At 34.7% G+C, this 18023-nt stretch overlaps 1 protein-coding gene across 3 annotated transcripts in view; it reads right to left on the bottom strand.

Moving 5' to 3' along the window:
• Nucleotides 1–10694: 10694 nt before the first annotated feature.
• The window catches only part of SNCA (synuclein alpha), a 152194-nt gene continuing 144865 nt past the window's right edge, over nucleotides 10695–18023 (bottom strand). For all 3 annotated transcript variants that reach the window (XM_008707147.2, XM_040625357.1, XM_040625356.1), the window contains exons 5-6: nucleotides 13932–14015; nucleotides 10695–11217 (exon numbers count right to left, since the gene is read on the bottom strand). In XM_008707147.2, the coding sequence (XP_008705369.1) occupies nucleotides 11185–11217; nucleotides 13932–14015 (117 nt within the window). In that variant the 3' untranslated portion in view covers nucleotides 10695–11184. The remainder of the gene's footprint in view (nucleotides 11218–13931; nucleotides 14016–18023) is intronic.

Genomic DNA, 18023 nt, shown 5'->3' with positions numbered 1-18023 from the left:
TCTCTAGACTTCTTCCCAACATTTCATTCTTCCTAGAGATGAGTAAATTTCAAAACGTTGTTCCTCCCAAAGTGTCCTATACTACAAATATCTGAGCCCCCTCTACCTGAATGTCGTAAGATACCTTTGCAATTTGTACTGATCACCTCATAGGACCTTCTCCTTGAGGAAAAGTAATGCTTTTAATTCTGTCGCTGAGTAGGCAGTGCTCGGGACTGTGGCTCACTGCTTTTAGAAACCTGGAAGGGGTGATAAACGGAAACATCTGTCCCTGTCTGCTCTGCCCATAATGTGGGCCTGCACTGAAGGGGAAGACAGTATGGTTTGCGCAGTCACTCATCCTTTGGATGGCCTGGGACTTTAACTATTTCTTTCTCAGCAATGATCCTGGTTATGAATACGTCTTTGACAATAGGGAGTTATGATTTGGAAGGGTTCCACTCGACATGTTTTGTTTTTAAGAGTTGTTTGGTGAGAAATTTCTACTGGACATAAAAGCAGGAAAAATTAAAAGAGTTTTTCTATTCCTCTGCAAAGTAATAATAATCACCACCTCCATCAACAAAATATCTTCTTTCTGCAGACATTGAAAATTATATAATCTTTGTGTTTCCCAGATATTGCTACCAAGAAACTTAGATCTCAATGTAGAGTTTAAACATATTATTCCATAGCATATTCTCAGTAGACTTATTTCTCTACTCTATAAATAATTTGTCACTTAAAAAAGTTTCAGGGGGCACGTGGGTGGCTTAGCCAGCTGAGCGTCCAACTCTTGGTTTTAACTCAGGTCATGATTTCAGGGCCATGGGATTGAGCCCTGCATCAGGCTTCATGCTCAGTGGGGAGTCTGCTTGAGATTCTCCTTCTGACACTTCCCCCCACTCAAACATGCATTCTCTCTCTCAAATAAATAAATAATCTTTAAAAAAATTTAGTTTTATTTTACAATTTGGTTTGATGGGTTTTTTGGTTTGGTGATTAGCTTATTTGTTTTATTGCAATTCTTGTCTGAATTTTTTTGGAGGTAAATTTGATATAAATGATAAATACATTCAGAATCTGGAACATTATACAGATACTAAATGTTAAAGATCAAAACATCAACACCTTCATATTGAATGTATTCCACTGTTAAATATGCAAGATTATAGATTGGTCTGTCTTAAACTGGTGATGGGTGTATGTGGGAGTAGGGGTGGGAAGGCTTGTCAGTAAAGAAACTGCTTGAGGAATTCAAGTCAATTACAAACTGTCAATATGAGTTATCATTTATAAAAGGTGTCTATTATGTAAAAATCCTTTTTATTCCAGAAAGAATTACTTTGAGCAAACTGTTTCTGCTGCATCCAGGAATTGTTGGCATGAAAATGATGACTAAAAGCTATGTCTAATGACCTGGAACTCAGTCTGATAGTGAAAAACCCAACAGAGTGTAGCGTTTGAATGTCTATTCTCGCTATGGGCAGTAACAAAACGGCCAGATCAAAACACCTTAATATTGGTTTGCAAAGCTGTTCTTAAACACAACTTTGAGTTGTGCCAAACTTCTTATCAGAATGGCACCAAGTACCCCCAGTATTTCATCTCTAAACGTTGCTATGATAACTAGAGCTCAGAATCCTTTATTAACAATACATAATTTACAATTGCTTTAAATGATGTATTTGCTTCTGGTTCAGATGAGGTTTTAACCATTATAGAAGAGGACTTTATCTCAGCTTTACACTTTTGCTCATAATTGTCAGGCAAACAGCCTAGCTGAAAACTTGGTACAAGCCACTAAGGGTGCTCATGGCTTATTGCTGGGGAAGTTTGCCAAGAAGACTTGCCAGACTTCTCATCGTTCAACATGGCACTTCATCTTCAACAGCAGGAGTCAATCCTGCTGAATTACAAATGCTTGGCAGCCTCTCAAGACTTGCCTTAACCATTTCCACAGAGATTAGGGCGAGGTCTCATATGAGAAATAATATGTTCTGGATGCTCATCTGTGTGGATTTAATCTTTGGTTATTTCTACCACAAGAGTTAATCTTTGTTAGGAAATACAGCATTGAATAATAATTTTTTGCTACTCTAATTTAGTTCCCTAGGCTGTGTCAAACAGTACTGAGGGTTAAAGGGCAAGTGTGTGTTGTCCCACTGATGAATGATCAGTGTGCGCTACAGATGATGATTTGATTTGACCAAACAGAACCATGGCAAGCATCCTACCACATCCCTTGCTCTTTTGCAGCAATGATTTCCAGGGACTCACTGAAGAGCTAAAGAGAAACAACACTTTTCCTGGAACCATTGTAATTGCTGGTGTTTCTGTGGCTTCTAGTGTAATGCAGAAGTTGTTAGGTAAAATGTTGCTTCCTTTTGGGTCAAAAATAAGACCACCAAATGACAGAAGGTTGGGGGAAAGATATTAGGGAATGGATGAGATTTAGGAAATGGGTGGGTTCAAGTTTCTTTTTGTCCCCCGTGGTCGATGATAACCTGTTTTGGACCAATGAATTTTACTTCTATATATGCTTCTCCTTTTTTCTGGTGATCAGAACCCAAATCAGTGAATATATGGTACAAACAGAAGAATATCTCACTTTGATATGAAGCTAATGTGGCTCGATGAGCACAGCTGAATCTAAAGACAGATGTGTTCTGTAAAGCTAGCATTTACAGATTTGGTGCATGTTCACCTCTTAGTAAGTTATGCTTTCCCAGTTTATTTGGGGCTTGTTGATAGTCCACTAATATCCATACTGGTTATTAAACCATTAAAATGCTCTCATAGCTATTAATTAATAACCTCTATTCAAGTCTCCGAAGTGTTTCTACCATCATCCTAATCTTGATTACTATGAGAGAGATGTGTGTGTGTGTGTGTGTGTGTGTGTGTGTGTGTATTTGAGATATAATTAATAGATAACATTATATGAGTTTCAGGGGTACAACATGATTTAATATTTGCACATACTGCAAAATGATCACACTCAGTCTAGTTAACATCCATTGCCATAGACAGTTACAGATTTTTTTCTTTGTGATAAAAACTTTCAAATATACAATATTATTAGCTATAGTCACTATGCTATACATTACATCCCCATGACTTACTCGTTTTATAACTGGAAGTTTGTATTTTTTTGACTCCCCTTACCCATTTTATACCCTCCCCCTCTGCTCACCTCTGGCAACTACCTAATTTATTTTCTGTATCTATAAATTCCACTGTTATTTTAAATTCTACATATAAGTGAGATGATACCCTCTTCATCTGTCTGAGTGATTTCACTTAGCATAATGCTCTCGAGTTCCATCCAAGTTGTCTCAAATGGCAAGATTTCCTTCTTTTTTATGGTTGAATAATATTCCATTACATAGACACATCACATCACATTTTCTTTATCCATTCATCCATTGATGGACATTTAGGTGGCTTCCATACGTGGCTATTGTAAATAATGCTGCAGTGAACATGGGACGCATATTTCCTTTCAAGACAGTGTTTTTATTTCCTTCAGATAAATACCTAGAAGTGAAATTCCTGGATCATATGGTAGTTCTATTTTTAATTTTTTAAGGAAACTTCATATTGTTTTCCATAATGGCCCCACCAACAGCACACAAAGATTTTCTTTTCTCCACTTCTTCTCCAATGTTTGTTATCTCTTGTATTTTTGATAATAGCCATTGTAACAGGTGTGAGGTGATATCTCATTGTGACTGATTTCCCTGATGTTGAACACCTTCTCAAGTACCTGTTGGCCATTTGTTTGTCTTCCTTGGGAAAATGTCTGTTCAGAACCTTGACCCAGTTTTAAATCATGTTAGTTTTTCTTGGTTGTTTTTGAGTTGTGTGAGTTCTTTGTATATTTTGGATATTAACCCTTTATCAGATACAGGGTTTGCAAATATTTTCTCCCATTCATTAGGTTGCCTTTTCATTTTGTTAATGGTTTTCTTTGCTGTGCAGAAACTTTTTAGTTTTATGTAATCCCACTTGTTTATTTTTGCATATGTTGCCTTTGCTTTTGGTGTCAGATCCAAAAAATAATTGGCAAGACTGATGTCAAAGGGCTTACCACCTATGTTTCCCTCTAGAAGTTAGATGGTTTCAAGTCTTACATGTGTGTCTTTAATCCATCTTTGAGTTCATTTTTATGTAGAGTGTAAGGTAGTGGTTCAGTTTCATTCTTTTGCATGTGGCTGTCCAGGTTTCCTAATATCATTTATTGAAAAGACTGTCCTTTCCCCTTTCATATTCTTGGCTCCTTTATTGCAAATTAGTTGACCATATAAGCATGGCTTTATTTCTGGGCTCTCTATTCTGTTCCCTTGACCTATGTTGTTTTAATGAAATATCATACTGGTTTGCTTACTATAGTTTCGTAATATAGTTTGAGATCCTGAAGTTTGATGCCTCCAGCTTTGTTCTTTCTTGAGATTGCTTTGGCTATTAATACTTTTTTAAGGATAAGATACAAATAAATATATCTGCACATTTTAAATCTTTCTTATTGGCCTTTAAAAATACAATGTATTCTACTACCACTGCTACCAGTACTACTGCTACAAATAGCATCATTGATTCATTGATCACTTACTAAGGACTATGCCTAACCCAAAGTATTCTACTTACATTAACTTATTTAATCTGTATGACAATGCTATGAAGCACTATTCTTATTATCTGTGTTTTTACAGACAAGAAAATAGAGGCACTGAGGGATTAAGGAACTTGCTTAAAGTAAAAAAGGTAGGAAGTGACATAACTGAGTCAGCCTACCTAGTCTAGTTTTAAATCCAATACTCTTAACTACTACTCCTGCCAGCCTAATTAAGCAAACATCCTTGACTATTTTAGGTAAAGAGTATTGTATTCTTTTCTAAAATAAACACATAGACTTGCTACTATTATTTGTTTAGATTTGACTTTACTGGAGCTAAGCTTAGCTTTGACATTTGCAGACATGGGTTAGCTTTCATCTCACTGCAAGATATAGGGCAACCTGGTATTTAGTTTACCTACAAAAGGCAGTTAGGAAGCCCTAGAGGAACCTAATTAAAATGCAGCACATTTCCAAGGCACCTATCTTGCTGTGTTGCCATAGAAACAGTGGAAATTTCTGGTCATTGACCTTTAAGGGAAATTGAGGATACATTTTCATAAGGTTCATAAGAGAAGCTACCCCAGTATATTAACTTATAGTGGCAGGACAAATTTGGAAATCCCCTATGCAATCCTACCTGAATTAGAAGTATATTGTATCAGCAAAATTCATTAGAGGCTCAAACTCAGGCTTTTTTGAAGAAACATTTTTTTAACTACTTCCAATATACCATCTGTGTTATTGGTTTTAAAATAATCAAATATAGTGCTCTTGTAACACAGAAACATTAAAGGAAATCTTAGATAATTATACAAGAAACATCAGAACCAATATCATATTTCAAAATAGTTTGTATTACATCTATTCTGCTTTTGGAGTCTTTAAATCTAGGTTTACTCAAATAATAAAATGCAGCATTACTGTATCAAAAAGATACACCTCGAAAATAAGAGTTTATTATAAAATATTATGTTAATACTATTTAAAAATAGAAATTCTTAATTCTTGCCCTTTCTGGTTTATTCATATGTAAATTCAGACATTATATTACTAAGTATGTATAATTGAAAATCTTATATGATATGTTTAAATATATACTTCGTATGTGTATGTATATATACATACACATATATATATCCATTTGACAGAAGGCAAGTGCCCATGATTCAACAGAAAAAATGAGGAAGTTTTCCTTACTATAGACTGTTTTTACTATATTAACATTTTTACTTTCCACCTAAAATGAATAACTTAGTCTATTGTCATGCTATGCATAGTTTAATTATAAGGAAATGTCAGTCAGGGGGAATTGGGGCTAGCTAATTTCTCCTAGAATTAGAAATATATCTCCAGATATACGAGTATCACTTATTCTAGACATAGACATGTGAAGAAAAATAGAAATATTCTAATAATTATATGTAGAAAAGCTAGGCCACTACCGCATTCCCTAAACTTCTGCAAGGTTCTTTTACATAACTGTATGTCCTCGCTCGGAGAGACAATGGGGGCTAGGGGAGAACACAGACTCTGGCCCTATATGGATTGGGACTCCTGGTTCTCCCACTTACTAGCCATGTGGCTGTGAGAAAGTTACTTAGTCCACAGGAACCTCAATTTGCTCAAGTATAAAATGAGGATGATAATGGAACTTCTTAGGGTTGTTTTGAGAATTAAATGAGCTAATATTGATAAATCATGTATCTATATTTGGCACGGTAATAAAAAATATATTTTGTCTTCCAATGCCAGGGACAGAGCTCACAGGGAAATGCCATCCCTGTTGCACTCCTGTCCAAGACAGAAAGAATGCAGTCAGATGACTCATCCCAGATAACAACAGAGTACTGTCAGTACAATGGAAGAGGAGTCTATAGTTTGCAGTTAGGAAAATGTTTTTCTTTCTCAGTATGGATATAGACAGCACTATCTCTGAGAATTAATGGTTGCCCTTGAGGGGTGTGTGTGTGTGTGTGTGTGTGTGTGTGTGTTGAATCCAATAGTTGCCTAATGCATGAGCCAGAAAGATGAGTAAACATATTTTGCACCTCACACTAGGGGAGAGATTTTTGAAAACCCAATTTATAAGGCCAAACCACATATTAGATTGTTATGTTGCCATTTGGGTGCCAAAGCCCACCTGCACTTGTTTTGTTAAAGCCCCCATGGAGTCATATGAGGCTGAATAACTCAAACTTGAGGGAATGATATCTGCAGAATAAACCTAGAACCAGACTAACCCTCAGGCTACCTGTCAGGTGGATGCCTCAGCAGTGGATATGAGATAACCTTCCTGAAAAGGCTTGTGTGCCTTATACAACTTTTTGTTTAAGTGCTTGGCACAAGATAACCACTGCTGGTGTGTATTAGTACGAGAATACTTTTTGAACAAAGATATTTTAATTTTCCAAGTTGTTTTCCTAATTAGGAATACTCATTAATGTACCGAAATAAAACAAGAAGCCTATCACTTTTTCCAGTTTAAGACTACACAGACAGTTTAACACTCATCGCGGTCCCTTTCCAATGAGACAAAAAAGGAAGTTTCTATGGTGATCATGCTTATAGTCATTGCAGTCATTCCTCTTTCTTTCCTTGCCAATGCCCAATATACACCAAATTACTCACAATTACATACAAACTGCCTTGCACCTCTGAATCTTCTTAAAATTATACTTTTACTGGTGACTTTAAAAAGTAACTGCTATTTTTCTCCTGAATAATTAAAAGGATAAACCAAATAAATTTTCAATTAATTTATGTAGGGTTTTCATAGTTAAAATTACTGTCAGCACCCGTGGAGAGTTAATGAATCTCCCAAAGAGAAAAACCATCCCCAAAAAAGTATCCTGAAATTCATATATTCAAAATTTAAAAGAATTCAAGAGATTTTTATAAATCTAGAGAATTAACATTTTTTTCCGTTAATTGTGTTCCCTATGCTGAATTTTCATCTCCGTGACTTATTTATTTGATAACTCAAAGTTTGGACCTCATAATCTCTTTTATCTGTTTCACCCATTCCCTTACCTACCTCCCCTCTGGCAGCCACCAGTTTGTTCTCTGTATTTATGAGTCTGTATTTTTGTTGTTTCTTCATTTACTTGTTTGTTTTTAGATTCTGCATATAAGTAAAATCAGATGGTATTTGTCTTTCTCTTACTTCACTTAGCATAACACCCTCCAGGTCCCTCCATGTTGACACAAATGGCAAGAGCTCATCCTTTTTTGATAACTGAGTAATACTCCACATGCCACATTTTCTTTATCAATTCATCTGTCAAAGAATACTTGGAGTACTTCCATATCTTAGCCATTGTAAATAATGCTGTAATAAACATAGAGGAGCATATATCTTTTTGAATGGGTGGGTTCCCCCCCTTTTGGATAATTAAGCAGTAGTAGTGGAATTACTAAATCATATGGTATTTCTTCTATTTTTAATTTTTTTGAAAAAATTCCATACTGTTTTCTAGACTGGCTGAACTAATTTTCATTCCCGCCAACAGTGCACAGGTGTTCCTTTTTCTTCATATCCTCACCAACACTGTATTTCTTGTCTTTTTGATTCTAGCCATTCTGACAGGTGTCAGGTAATATTGTGGTTTTGATTTACATTTCCCTGATGATGAGTGATGTTGAACATCTTTTCATGGGTCTGTTGGCCATCTATACGTCTTCTTTGGAAAATGTCTATTCAAGTCCTCTGCTCGTTTTTTTTATTGCAATTTTTTTATTGTATAAATTCTTTATATATTTTTGACATTAGCCCCTTATCAGATATATCATTTGCAAATATCTTCTCCCATTCAGTAGGCTGCCTTTTAATTTTGTTGATAGCTTCCTTCACTCTGCAAAGCTTTTTATTTTGGTATAGTCTCAATAGTTTATTTTTTCTTTTGTTGCCCTTGCCTGAGGAAAGTGGTCCAAAAATATATTGCTAAGACCAGTAATAGATTACTGCCTATGTTTACTTCCAGAAGTTTTATGGTTTCAGGTCTTATATTCTAGTCTTTAGTCCATTTTGAATTTCTTTTTGTATATGTTGTAAGACAGTGGTCTAGTTTTGTCAACACTATTAAAGGGACAGTTTTTTCCCCGTTATATATTCTTATCTCCTTTCTCACAGGTTGACTATATAAGCATGGGTTTATTTCTGGGGTGTCTATTCTAGTCCATTGATCTATTTGTCTGTTTTTGTGCCATACCATACTGTTGTTATTATTATAGTTTTGTAATATAGCTTGAAATCAGGGAGCATTATTCTTCCAGCTTTGTTCTTATTTCTCAAGATTACTTTGGCTATTGAGTCATTTGTGTTCCATAAACATCTAACGCTTCTTTGTTCTAGTTCTGTGAAAAATGCCACTGGCATTTTGATGGGAATTGTATTGAATCTGTAGAGGGCTTTGGGTAGTATGGACATTTTAACAACATTAATTCTTCCAATTCGTGAGCACAATATATCTTTCCATTTATTTCTGTAATGTTTAATTTCTTTCCTCATTGACTTAAAGTTTTCAGAGTACAGTCTTTCATCTCCTCAGTTAAATTTATGTCTAAGTATTTTATTTTTTGGGTGCATTTATAAATGAGATTGTTTTCCCAATTTCTCACTCTGCTACTTTGTTATTAGTATATAGAAATGCAACAGATTTCTGTAAATAATTTTGTATCCTGCAATTGTACTGAATTTATCAGTTCTAGTAGGATTTTTTTTTTTTTTTTTGGTGGAGTCTTTAGTGTTTTCTACATATAGTATCATGTCATCTGCAAATAGTGAAAGTTTTACTTCTTATCAATTTGTATGCCTTTTATTTTTCTTGTCTGATTGCTGCAGCTAGAACTTCCAGTACCATGCTGAATAGAAGTGGTGGGTGGACATCCTTGTCTTGTTCTTGATCTTAGGGGAAAAGCCGTCCATTTTTCACAACTGAGTATGATGTTAGCTGTGGGTTTTTCACATATGGACTTTATTATGTTGAAATATGTTCCCTCTAGGCCTGCTTTACAGAGGGTTTTTAGCATGAATAGATGTTATATTTTATCAAATGCTTTTTCTGAATTTATTGAGATGATCATATGGTTATCCTAGCTTTTATTAATGTGATGTATCACACTGATTGATTAGCAGATACTGAACCACCCTGCATCCCTGGAATAAATCACAATTTATTGTGGCAAATGATTTTGTAATGTATTGCCAAATTCTGTTTGCTAATACTGTATTCAGGATTTTACATCTATGTTCATCAGAGATATTGGCCTGCAGTTTCTTTTTTTGCAGTGTCTTTGTCTGGTTTTGGTATGAGGATAATGCTGGCCTCACAGAATGAACTTAGAAGCGTTCCTTCCTCTTTTTTTTTTGGAATAGTTTGAGAAGAACAGTTATTAGCTCTTCTTTAAATATTTGGTAGAATTCCTCTGTCACGTTATCTGATCCTGGACTTTTGTTTGTTGGGAGTTTTTGATTACTAATTCAATTTCATTGCTGGTGGTCATTTTTTTTTTCAAATTTTCTATTTCTCCCTGATTCAGTTCTGAAAGATATATTTCTAGGACTTTATCCATTTAAATTGACATTTCTTAAGGTAATGGTTTGGTAGTTTCCAGAAATGTTTAAAGGCATTTCCAAGGGTGATAGATTGGGGGATTTGATTAAAAAATAAATAAATGCTGGGTTAACAAAGTTAACCAGATTCTTTGAGAGCCTTAAGGTGCTAATATGTTTTATTAATACTTGAAGTAAACATAGTCAAAATCATTTCTTAAACTTACTGTTCCATGGACCCCGTTTTTTCTGTATAGCCTCTTAAGACACCACCGCATGTCGGGACATACTTTGGGTAGTGTTGCTTCAGTGAATTAAGAGTAAAGGGTTAATGATCCATCTTGTCTGCTTAATTCTTCTAAAATTCCTTCTCCTTCAAATGGCTGTCAAGAACTTTAATTGTGTCAGTTCTCAGTTCATATTATTATAAGCATGATTTTATTATTAAAGTGAGATGGGATTAAAAATATTTGTAATGAGATAACATTTTAATCTTCACCATTTATATATAAACACAAGTTAATAAAACACATCACAAAACAGTAAAACTTCATAGTTAATATTTATAGGTGCATAGTTTCATGCTCACATGTTTTTAGGTATTGTATATATTAACAAATTGCACAACACATCATTATTTTTAAACAGAAATAATCATTGAAAGACACCTAGAAATCTTATAATATATGATAGTAAATCACAACTTCTCAATAACAGCAACAAAAAATAGTGAAGATTTAGAAATAAGTGGTAGTCACTTAGGTGTTTTAATTTAACATTTTAGATTTGAAGCCACAATATCCACACAGCACACTAGGACCCTGCTACCATATAATCACTTCAGTGAGAGGGAAGCACTGAAATGCTGACTAGGGGCAGGTACAGAGAACTTCAATCACTGCTGATGGAAGAGTTTAAAATACACTGTAAAAACTTTGAGAAAATGTCATGGCTGGGTATGTTGGAACTGAGTACTTGTACAGGATGGAACATCTGTCAGTAGGTCTCAAGAAACTGGGAGCAAAAGTATTTCTTAGGCTTCGGGTTCATAGTCTTGATACCCTTCCTAATATGAAGAAAATCAAAGAAAACATGCAGTATTATTAGTTTTAGTCATAGTAATGAAGGATTAGGGTGAATGAGATAGGACATGGCTCACTACCTTGAATGAAGGTTATACTCACAACAGCTGTGCAACTATTCAGTTATACACAATGTAATTTCATTTTTAATAGTTTTGTCTGCCTGTCAAATATAAAAGTGAATTATGCTGCTCAGAGTTCACGTATCTGAATTTTACTCTCAGGTGACATTTAACAATCATATGTTCTAGTCCTGTAGGACAAGTTAGTTTGTCTATCTTGCTCCCAGTTTCCTCAACTGTACATTTTGAGAGCCAAATCAAGTGGCTTAAAAAGCCTCTTCCAGGGGCGCCTGGGTGGCACAGCGGTTAAGCATCTGCCTTCAGCTCAGGGCATGATCCCGGCGTTATGGGATCGAGCCCCACATCAGGCTCCTCCGCTATGAGCCTGCTTCTTCCTCTCCCACTCCCCCTGCTTGTGTTCCCTCTCTCACTGGCTGTCTCTATCTCTGTTGAATAAATAAAATCTTTAAAAAAAAAAAAAAGCCTCTTCCAGGGCTAAGATCCTCTAATTTTTAAAAGGAGACAAAGACATTTAAAGACAAGTGACATTTTCTCTCCTTTTGCTCTCTCAACAAAAATCTCTTCTTCATCCATGGCTTCAATTATTACTTTTATTCTAACCCCCCCTCCCCATACAATATATGGATAGCATCCACAATAAAAATATTAAAGATCTTAGCTAAAGTGGTCAGATTAGTCCTAAACAACAACTCTAATTAGGATCTTGCTTTAAAATGAACAAATGTACCTTCAATAACTAAAGTTGCTTTCTGGGTATAGTACAAACTTGAAATGTTCTTCTAGTATTCTACAAATTGTCTTTGACCCATATCTGCAGCCTTAATCTGTCAACTAGTCTCTCTAACCTCAAATCTTATTTATTTATTTATTTATATTTTATTTTTATTATGTTCAGTAAGCCATTGTATAGCACATAATTAGTTTTTGTTGTGGTGTTCAATGATTCATTAATTAAGTATAACACCCAGTGCTCATCACAACACATGCCCTCCTCAATACTCATCACCCTGTTATGCCCTCCACCCACCCTCCTCCCCTCTGAAACCCTCAGATTGTTTCCCGGGGTCCATAGTCTCTCATGGTTCATCTCCCTCTCTGATTTCTCCCCCTTTGGATTTTCTTCTCTTCCCCTATGGTCCTCCGTGGTATTGCTTATGTTCCACATATGAGTGGAAACCATGTGATAATTGTCTTTCATTGCTTGACTTCTTTCACTTAACATCACTTACTGTTCCTCAGACACATCCTTATGCATGTTTAGACACGCATGCCTTTGCTTCTGATATTACCTTGTGCTAGGATGTCTTCCTTTCAGTTTGGCCTATCATATCTCCCATCCCCTCCCACACGGATCAACACCAACTCTTCTATAAAACTCCTGATCACTCTAACCAGATCCTGTAGAACATTATACTTTTTTGTGTGTCTTGAATATTTTTGCCTCTGTGATGCCTGATACATAAAAGACAGTCAATAATGTTTAAAGGAATCATCATGAATAAATGGAGTAAATTTGTATTTGTTTTTATCTAATCTATTAGAATGTAAATTCCTTGTGTACTGATATTATCAATTAATCTTTCGTACTTTCTGTCATATCTAGCATTGTGCTCTGCATAAATATTAATATGCCTTTAACTGATGCCATGAAGAATATATAACCTAACTACAAAGACATTTTAACTTAATTTTTAATTAATAGTAATTTCTTGTTAATAATCACATCTTTTTGATGTCTGATGCCGGTATCAGGGTAACACTCCTCATGGAATTAGGTGGGGAGTAATCTTTCCTCTTTTTTGGGGGGAAGAGAAATTAATTGGCATTAATTGGCATTAATAGTTATTATTCCTTAAATGTTTGGTAGAATTCATCAGTGAAGCTGTCTGGTCCTGAGATTTTCTTTGTAGGTAGATTCTTTTTAAACAATAATCCAGTCTCTTTACTTTGTTATAGGTCTATTCAGATTTTTTATTTCTCCTTGAGTCAGCTTCATTCATCTAAAAGTATTTTTAAATTTTACTTAAGATACATTTTCTATTAAAGAAACTTATTTTCAAATTAAAATTAATCATCAAAAGGCTAGATTGAAGTACATCAGTTGCTGCAAACCATGCATTTGTCATATTTCTACTCTATATTTTTTGTGGGTAACTTTTATTTTACCATGCAAATATCTTGCTGGAAATGTATGGCAAATAATAATTACTTTAGGCATTCAGTTGATTTCTCTAACTTTCCATTTGGGGGATTTATTTTAGAAAGTAAGGTTTTTAATAAGATATTTTTCTAATGCAGGGATCAGCAAACACTTTCTGTAAAGGGTCATTAAATACATATATTAGGTTGTGTGAACCACAGAGTATCTCTGATGCTTTTTTTTTTTTTTTTAAACAACCCTTTATAAATGTAAAAACCACTTTTAGCCTTCAGGTTGTCTGCACAATATATATTCTGGATTTGGCCAATTTGTCCCTCTAGAGAGTAAATCACTTTCACTACGGATAAATGGAAGGAAAATCTGACAATGACAGATTTTTGGTACTGCTTATTAAAAAGACCCAACTTGAACTCCTGAAGTTTATTTTCAGAGTTGTGGGTATATAAAATTTTACCTCAGAAGGCATTTCATATGCCTCATTGTCAGGATCAACCGGCATATCTTCCAGAATTCCTTCCTGTGGGCCTCCTTCTTCACTCTAAATGGGAAGCACAAAAGGAATATGATGAGGTACCAGTTTTTACTTTTTAAAAATTAAGCACGCTTTAAAAACATCTTATATATAATACTGGTAAGAATGTTGTAAAAGTGGAACTCCTTAATATTACTGCTGGCATTCTAAACTATATAGTACCTTTGCAGAAATATTGTAGTGGTATGTGTTGTTAACACTAAAAATGTACAAATTTTTTGCCCAAGTAATTTACTGCACAGGAAGTAGTCCAAAGCTATTGTCCAAAGATGTTTTTCACAGCATCAATGACAGCGGTAAAAGAAATTGTTAACTTAAATGTTCAACAGAAGATGAAAAATTTAGAAAATTATAATTAATCTATTCAACAGATTATGAAGATATGTATTTACTAGGGCATGAGAATTATATAACAAAATGAGAACCTATTTATAATAGCATGTTTAGAAAGATATAGAGTTGTGTATCCTATGGACATAACCAATGTATTATTCAGATGTAAAGCTAAAAAGATTGAAGAAAATCCAACAAAATATTAAAGCACTTTTTATTGGGTAACTTTTTTGTAAATTATATAACCATTTATAATGTAAAAGCATACGTATTTTATAATTTATTTTTAAATGCTGGCAAAGAAATTATTTTCTAAAATTTCAAAATTGAAACTATATAAACTGTATAAATAATATATTAACTATATATATATGTATATATATATATCACTAGAGAGAAAGAAAGAGAAAGAAAATCAAATACATTATCCACAAATTTCCCAGATCTCTCTCCTTAGAAATAAGATACCATAAAACTCGAACTCATGTCTTTACTAGTATCCTTCATTAAATACCTTTTGTTGCTTTGCATTTATTCCAGTGAAGATCACTGAAAATTGAAAAAGCAGAGAGGCAATGGGAGCCTAAAATGGACTTACTCAGAGATCGAATACTTCCTCAGCCAATGTAGTTGATGTTTAAAAATATGCCTGATGTAAGTAATTGCCTGTCAGTCACTTTCATGATGAAGACAGGAGGAGCTGAGAGATGAAGAAATGGCTCCCCATGTGAAAAGTCAAACTAAAGCTCACGCTTACGTTAGCTGGGCTGAGAAGTTTATAAATCATCTTCTCCTGCCCAACTCCCTTTTTATAAACCAAAAAAGACCAAGTTATATATAAATAAAAATAAAATATAAACACTCCCCAGAATACCTTACTTATAAATGTGGAATAAAGATACTGTTTCCGTAGTGTTTCACCTCTTAGGAAAGTCAAGAATATAGGTTCTCTTGTATAGTGGTTAGACATGAGGTCTGTAGCATCATAAGACTTGAGTTCAAATATTAGTTTCTCTAGATTCTAGATTTTTTAAACAGAAGTACAATTAACATATAGTGTTTTATTAGTTTCAGGTGTACAATATAATGATTCAACAATTCTATACAATACCTTACTCAGTGCTTACCATGATGAGCGTAATCACCATCTGTCACCAAACAACGTTATTATAATCTTATTGACTATGTGCCCTATGTACTATTCATCTTTGTGACTTATTTATAACTGGATGTTTATACTCTTTTTTTTTTTTTTAAGATTCTATTTATTTACCTGACAGAGACAGCCAGCGAGAGAGGGAACACAAGCAGGGGGAGTGGGAGAGGAAGAAGCAGGCTCACAGCGGAGGAGCCCGACGTGGGGCTCGATCCCACAACGCCGGGATCACGCCCTGAGCCGAAGGCAGATGCTTAACCGCTGTGCCACCCAGGCGCCCCTGGATGTTTATACTCTTAATCCCCTTTAATTCACCCATTCCCCCACCCACCTTCCTCTGGCTACCACCTGTTCTCTGAATTTCAGTCTGTCTCTTTGTTCGTTTCTCTTATTTCTTAGATTCCACATATGAATGAAATTATTGGTATTTGTCTTTCTCTGACTTATTTAACTTAGCATTATACACTCTAGCTCTTAGAAGTGTTGTTGTAAATGGCAGCATTGTGTTCTTTTTTGTAATACTCCATTGTGTGTGTGTAAATACACCACACCTTCTTTATCCATTCATTTTACAATGGACACTTAAGTTGCTTCCATATGTTGGCTATTGTAAATAATGCTGCAATAAACATAGGGGTCCCTATATCTTTTCAAACTAGTGTTGTTTTCTTTGGGTAAATACCCAGTAGTGGAATCATGGGGTCATATGGTATTTCTATTTTTAATTTTTTGAGGAAACTCCATACTGTTTTCCAGACTGGCTGCACTAATTTTCATTTCCGCCAACAGTGTACAAGGTTTCTTTTTCCTCCACACCCTCACCAATACTTGTTATTTCTTGTCTTTTTTATTCCAGCCATTCTGAAAAGTATTAGGTAATATCTCATTATGGTTTTGCTTTGCATTTCCCTGATGATTAGTAATGTTGAGCATCTTTTCATGTGTCTGTTGGCCATCTGTCTGTCTTCTTTGGAAGATGTCTAACAGGTCCTTTACCCATTTTTTTTTTATTGCACTGTTTTTATATTGTCTAAGTTCTTTATATATTTTGGATATTAACCCCCTATTGTATATATCATTTGCAAGTATCTTCTCCCATTCAGTATGTTGCCTTTTTGATAGTGCAAAAGCTTTTCATTTTTGTGTAGTATCAATAGTTTGTTTTTGCTTTTGCGTCTGTTGCCTAAGGAGACATATCTAAAAAAGTGTTTCTATGGCTGATGTCAAGGAAATTATTGCCTATGTTTTCTTTTAGGAGTTTTATGGTTTCAGGTCTCACATTTAGGTCTTTAATCCATTTTGAGTTTATTTTTGTGTATGGTGTATGAAAGTGGTCCAGTTTCATTGTTTTGCATGTAGCTATCCAGTTTTCCCAATACCATTTATTGAAGAGACTGTCTTTCCCCATTGTATATTCTTGCATCCTTTGTTGTAGATTAATTGACCATGTAAGGATGGGCTTAGGTCTGGGTTCTCTATTCTTTTTGATTTATCTATGTGTCTATTTTTGTGCCAATACCATACTGTTTTGATTACTAAAGCTTTGTAGTATATCTTGAAATCTGGGAAGGTGATACCTTCAGCTTTGTTCTTCCTCAAGATTGCTTTGCTGTTTGGGGTCTTTTGTGGTTCCATACAAACTTAAAAATTCTTTATTCTATTTCTGTGAAAAATGCCATTGGTATTTTGATAGGGATTGTACTGAATCTGTAGAGGGCTCTGGGTAGTATGCACATTTTTACAGTATGAATTCTTCTATGAGCATGAATATCTTTCCATGTATTTGTGTCATCATCAATGTCTTTCCTCAATGTTTTACAGTTTTCAGAGGGCAGGTCTTTCACCTTCTTAAGTTTATTCCTAGGTATTTAATTCTTTTTAGTGTAATTGTAAACAGGACTGTTAATTTCTCTGTCTACAACTTTGTTATTAGTATATAGAAATGCAACAGATTTCTGTACATAATTTTGTATCCTGCAGCTGTACTGAATTCATTTATCAGTTCTAATAGGTATTTCTTTTGGTGGAGTCTTTAAGGTTTTCTAGATGTAGTATCGTGTCATCTGCAAATAGTGAAAGTTTTACTTATCAGTTTGTATGCTTTTTATGTTTCTTGTCTGATTGTTGCAGCTAGAACTTCCAGTACCATGCTGAACAGAAGTGGTAGGTGGACATCTTTGTCTTGTTCTTGGTCTTAGCTGTCAGTTTTTCACCATTAAGTATGATATTAGCTGAGGGATTTTCACATATGTACTTTATTATGTTGAAGTATGTTCCCTCTAAGCCTAACTTTGTTGACAGTTTTTTTTGTTTTTTGTTTTTTTGTTTTTTTTTTTTTTATCATGAATGGATGTTGTCCTTTGTCAATGTTTTTTTGGCATCTATTGAGATGATCGTATGGTTGCTATCCTTTCTCCTGTTAATATGTATTATACTGATTGATTTGCAAATATTGAACCAGTCTTGCATCCCTGGGATAAATCCCAGTTTATTGTGGTGAATGATTTTTGTTAATGTATTGTCAA

This window comes from Ursus maritimus, unplaced genomic scaffold, assembly GCF_017311325.1.
Source record: "Ursus maritimus isolate PB19 unplaced genomic scaffold, ASM1731132v1 scaffold_8, whole genome shotgun sequence".
Classification (NCBI taxonomy): domain Eukaryota; kingdom Metazoa; phylum Chordata; class Mammalia; order Carnivora; family Ursidae; genus Ursus; species Ursus maritimus.
Note: the sequence above shows the minus strand (reverse complement) of the source record. Positions and strands in the feature narration are given on the sequence as shown.